This window comes from Procambarus clarkii, chromosome 15 (genome assembly GCF_040958095.1).
Source record: "Procambarus clarkii isolate CNS0578487 chromosome 15, FALCON_Pclarkii_2.0, whole genome shotgun sequence".
Lineage (NCBI taxonomy): Eukaryota > Metazoa > Arthropoda > Malacostraca > Decapoda > Cambaridae > Procambarus > Procambarus clarkii.
This window is the reverse complement of record NC_091164.1, coordinates 27,528,668-27,533,651: the sequence shown is the minus strand read 5'-3', so window position 1 is coordinate 27,533,651 and position 4,984 is coordinate 27,528,668. Positions and strand designations below refer to the sequence as shown.

At 44.5% G+C, this 4,984-nt stretch overlaps 2 protein-coding genes across 5 annotated transcripts; both read left to right on the top strand.

Moving 5' to 3' along the window:
- Positions 1–553: 553 nt before the first annotated feature.
- LOC138364915 (fibrinogen- and Ig-binding protein-like) lies at positions 554–4,512 on the top strand. 4 transcript variants are annotated; one of them, XR_011228620.1, is made up of 3 exons: positions 554–1,156; positions 1,305–1,405; positions 1,520–4,512. XR_011228620.1 is itself a non-coding variant. In XM_069324997.1 (2 exons), exons 1-2 carry the CDS (start codon positions 554–556, stop codon positions 1,335–1,337), a joined length of 636 nt encoding a protein of 211 aa, XP_069181098.1. In that variant the 3' UTR covers positions 1,338–4,512. The 4 variants fall into 4 exon arrangements, 2 of the variants coding, with proteins under 2 accessions (XP_069181098.1, XP_069181099.1); XR_011228621.1 differs by having other exon boundaries at positions 1,301–1,405; XM_069324997.1 differs by having other exon boundaries at positions 1,305–4,512.
- On the top strand, positions 1,348–4,512 carry LOC138364916 (uncharacterized). Its single transcript, XM_069324999.1, has 2 exons — positions 1,348–1,669; positions 1,883–4,512. Exons 1-2 carry the CDS (start codon positions 1,348–1,350, stop codon positions 1,942–1,944), a joined length of 384 nt encoding a protein of 127 aa, XP_069181100.1. The 3' UTR covers positions 1,945–4,512.
- Positions 4,513–4,984: the final 472 nt, after the last annotated feature.

Below are 4,984 nucleotides of genomic sequence, written 5' to 3'. Positions count from 1 at the left end.
TGGTCTGTCTTCGGGCCAAGTACACGCACATCATTGCAACCCGAACGTAGGAGGATATAGAGGGCCAAAGTTCCTCTCGCACCGACTGTGCTGTAAAGTTGGGACCCCTACAAGCAGTTCTCATCATTAACTGACACTTCGACACTAAGTGTCAGTCAGAGAATATGGTACTTACACAGGTAGGGAGTTAACATTCTTTTCCAGAGCACAAAGATTGTTAATTCTGTAAGTACTATCTAGTTTTAGTAGGAAACCTCTTACCTTTGCTCTCGCCATTTCATACAAGGTAAGAAATCCCTACATTTTTTGGACTACCATCGAGATAATTGTCTCAACATTAAAGTAGGATCCCTCTTGCCCTTATCCTCGTCATATAGAGTACCGGGTACAAGATTTCCTACTTCCTTGAAACACTTAGTTTCATTTTTGATCACTTACTAAAGTTAATTGTAACCTTGACTATTAAATTCAAACAGGATAGTTTACCGTTGCCACGTCATCCTGTCACTCTGACATTTCATATTTTGGTACATCCACCTGGGTATTCTCTTGCATGTATCTGCTATCATTCACCATGTTTCGTCTTTCCACATTTAGACAGAATCCAAACGATGAAGTGAGCACACTAGTTCGTGCCACCAAGGCGGAGATGCTTACTCTCGTAAATGAGTACCACTTTACAGCCCCACATGGACCCACTAAAACTGATTTGCACAACCTCATCCTGGACCACTTATTAGACAATGATGCTGTTACTCCTGAATCTCATGAACATTATTTAACTGCAGACAAGAACGCCTTGGCAGCTATAAAATTGAAGCTAGAGCTCGCTAACGCCGAACGTGAACGTCTCAAAGAACAAGCTGCCTTTGAAAAGGAAACTCTCCAGAGGAAGGAATGTGAAGTTACCCTAGAACGTGAGCGTGAAAAGGAAGCTCTTCAGCTCCAGAAAGACCTAGCTGCCCTACAACGTGAGCAGATTGAATTCCAACGTGAGCAAGAGAGGGAACAGCTTGAATTAAAAGAATGCGAGCTGGAGATACAACGTGAACACGATAAGAAGCAAGCCGCCAGTGCTCTAGACCACCGTAAGAAAGAACTTGACTTGGAAACCACACTCCACACTCGGCGCCAACAAGCTGAAGCTAAACTTCCGGTACGTTTTAATCTTTCACATGCAATTAAGTTAATGCCATCTTCTGTTGAAGTAGATGTCTTTTTACTTCATTTGAGGCTCTAGCTACCCAACTTAGCTGACCTCAGGATCAGTGGTCTGTGCTTCTCAGGTCTCATTTAACAGGTAGAGCTGCAGTGACTCGCAGTACTATAGCGTCTGAAACCGACTACATGGTACTGAAGCAAGCAGTGCTCGATGCCTACCTCCTCTCCACCGAGACCTACAGACGTAAGTTCAGGGATTACCTTAAAGCAAGTGCTACCACTTATCTAGAGTTTGCAAATAACAAGAAGAGGTATTTTATGAAGTGGCTGGAAGCCGCAAAAGTCTCCACCTTTACAGTTCTCGTCAACCTCATCCTGGTGGAAGAATTCCTCAGGCGTGTATCTAATCCAATACGTCTCTACCTAGCCGACAAGGAAGAAAACAACTTTACCCGATGTGCTCAATTGGCTGACTCTATTCTCAAAGTACCATCTGGCGCACCTTCTAGTAAGTCAACCTGGTCTAGTCCTACAAATGTGAGTACCAGCAATGTGAACTCGTTGTATTGCATATATTGCAGAACCTATGGACATGCCATAGAAAAGTGTTCTAAGAACAAGGGCATCAGTGAGACTCCTAAACCCAAATCAACTCCTCCTAACCCAGTAAGCCTCTTATGAGTATTCGTGTTAACTCCAATTATCTTTCTCTCTTCAACAGACACCTGTATGCCGGAACTGTCTCTGCCAGTTGTGGAGATTTGGAGGAAAGGTTCAAAATGAAGATCTTGAGAGACATGGCTGCGCTACAGTCTATTCTTCTGAAGTTAGCTGTACCCAACGTCACCTACACCAGAGAAACTGTTCTCATCATGGACCTAACTGCTACTACACCATATCCCCTTGCCCGAGTCCGCCTGGATTGTCTCTTTATACAAGGTAAAGTCCAAGTCGCCATCCGGGAAAAGCCTTTTCCCAAGTCAGGAGTTCAACTTCTCCTGGGCAACGTCTTGGCCGAAGGTCAACAACCTACGAATCTAATTATCGTCGATAAACCACAGGTATGTAACTCAGCAGTGGAAAATCCTGTTTTGCAGTTTGTTAAAGAAGAGGACCCCATCTACAGATGATCCTGATGAAGTCTCTCCTGTTTTGGTGACGATGCGAGCTCGAGCAGCACTCCTGCAACCAGCTGCTCCATCTAATACAGCTGTCTCTCAAGATTCTCAGAACCTCCCACCGAATCTCAGCGTTCAGGAGTTCTGTAAGTTGCAGAGAGAGGATCCTACCCTAACATCTTTATTCTTTCAGGCTGAAACACAATCGGATAGTATCCCTGGGATCTTTGTAGAGAACCAACTACTCTACCGTAAGTATAGACCCAGCAAATTGAAGGACGACGACGATTGGGTTACCGTTAATCAACTGGTAGTTCCCACCAGCCTACGGCCCGATATCTTGCATCTGGCCCATGGACCACTATCACACTACGGCTTTAAAAAGACCTACAAGGCCCTAAAACAGGACTACTACTGGCCAGGTATGATTCGAGATGTCAAAACCTTCGTAAAAAATTGTCACATGTCTCAGATGACAGGTAAGCCGAACGCTCCTCTATTAAAGGCACCCCTAATACATGTACCAGTGTCTTCTGAGCTGTTCAGCGATACCATCAGCTATAACGAGCCTCTGTTCCAGAGAGGCTCAGGTAATATTCCTTTTTATACTATCCCGTGTTCTACCATCAGGTATTCTACAGCAGTTTCCGTCCAGAACAGTACAGCTGCTAACGTTGTGAAACGCCTCGGAAAGAAGTGCCCGCAGTACGGACACCAACAGGAAAGTCAGGCAAAGTGTGATACCATTTACTCCAACGACCTGAGTAAGACAACCATCATCACCAAGGTATTGTCTAATCCTCCTCGTTGTACTTGGACTGACGACAATGGTTTTAAATTTTCGATCTATTCCAACACCAGGAAAGATCCTTCTCTCTTCGAACCAAATCGAAATAAACGTGCTCCTCCAGACAACTTTACCAGCCCTCAGCAAAAATACTGTAAGACAAACTTGCCTTCCATTGCGTTTGAAAGGCGTAAATCCTTGTCTAGTACTAACTCCATTTTCGCCCTGCCAGGTATTAGAAAACCTTCAGTATTAGAAAGCCTATCCTGGCGATAGGAACACCATCACACCACTGCGAGATGGGATCATGAACTATAGCTACAGTCGTCAGAGAGGAGCCACTCGACATCCTGCCCGACGTGCAACACAACGTATCGTCTAATCTCCTAGGTTACAACTTCAACCTCTCCTCGGACTTCAACATTCTTTGGTCCCTCCGTCAGGATCAGTTCCCAAACTTCGCTGAATCCTGCATCACCATGTGAACATCATGTATCACAATCTCCTTCAGTTCCTACTGCTAGCCAAGTTCTCCAGTCAGCGCTTGCTATGCTGGGCCTTGCATCAGAGGAACAATCTCACCCTCTCCTTGGACCACCATTCTCGTCGATCCATTCAGCAGGCTGGATTCTACAGCAGATTCATACTTCACAGAGTCCTGCAGTGCTACCTCAACGTCTTCAAGCACCATCTTCTCCAGCTTCTGCAGCAGACCCGGTTTACCAACCAACATCTGCTTCACTGGGCCCTGTACCTGCAGAACTTCAACATCATCATCAACTTCATCAAAAACTCCAACAACGTCGTCGCCGACGCACTTTCAAGAATCCACGGAGTGGACTCATCCACTCCTACTATTCTACACTCCGCTGCAGTCGAGTAGGCAATAGGAGCAGGTTTCAGGGAGAGCTGTCACGGTAAAATTTCTAGTAAGAGATTCGGCCAGCTCCATTATCACCTATTCTACACATTCACGTCTATTTAATCAAGAACTGCAGCCAACAACAACTTCCAGCCGTCTAGACAATACCACCAGTCTACCTACCCCACTGCCCGTCACCCCACCTCGCACCTGGGTCGCTGGGAGACCACGCCCTTCGAAACAAGCAGTTTAAGTGAGCCAGTTCATAGTTAAAGAAGTCACCAGCGCCATCTGCCCGGCCGTCAATCTGTATAAATAGGGCTACCAACCTCTCCAAGATTCAGATTACTCCTGAGTGCTCTTGCTGAGTAGACCTGTTGACATACCCCGGTGTGGTAACAGAGCTATTCAGTTTGACTCACAGTATTCCTGCACCATATTTTCTAGTATTAACGTAACGTAAATTAAATTGTCTGTTTATCTTGTTTACTTTGCACTGTGTATAAAGCCAAATTTATTAACATTTTTATTTTGTGATTTGTTTAAAGTAAGATTTCTATTAAAGTAAAGTATTTTTAAATTTTTGTTCTGTATGGTTTCTCCTATAGTTAACCTCACAGTGAAGACATCTTTAGCAGTTTAACTTTTTTTTTTCCTTTTCATCTGGCATACAGGATACCTTAACCACTCGACCAACACGACCAGACAAAAGAGGATGGTCGCCGAGGCTAATTCTCCATCCTCCCGCCGGCACTTTGATGGTAATCTTGGGCATGGTATTCTATCAAATCACCTCATTTTTTGGGGCACACACACACACACACACATATATATATATATATATATATATATATATATATATATATATATATATATATATATATATTTATAAATAAATGAAAACTCCACACCCCAGAAGTGACTCGAACCCTGACCTGCAGGAGCACACTGCAACTGGTGTCACGGTGCCTTAAGCCACTCGGCCATCAGTGACCACACATAAGGAGGTGAAAGCCGAAGTTATTTGATCCCTTCCCCCAGCGGCACTTTGATGGT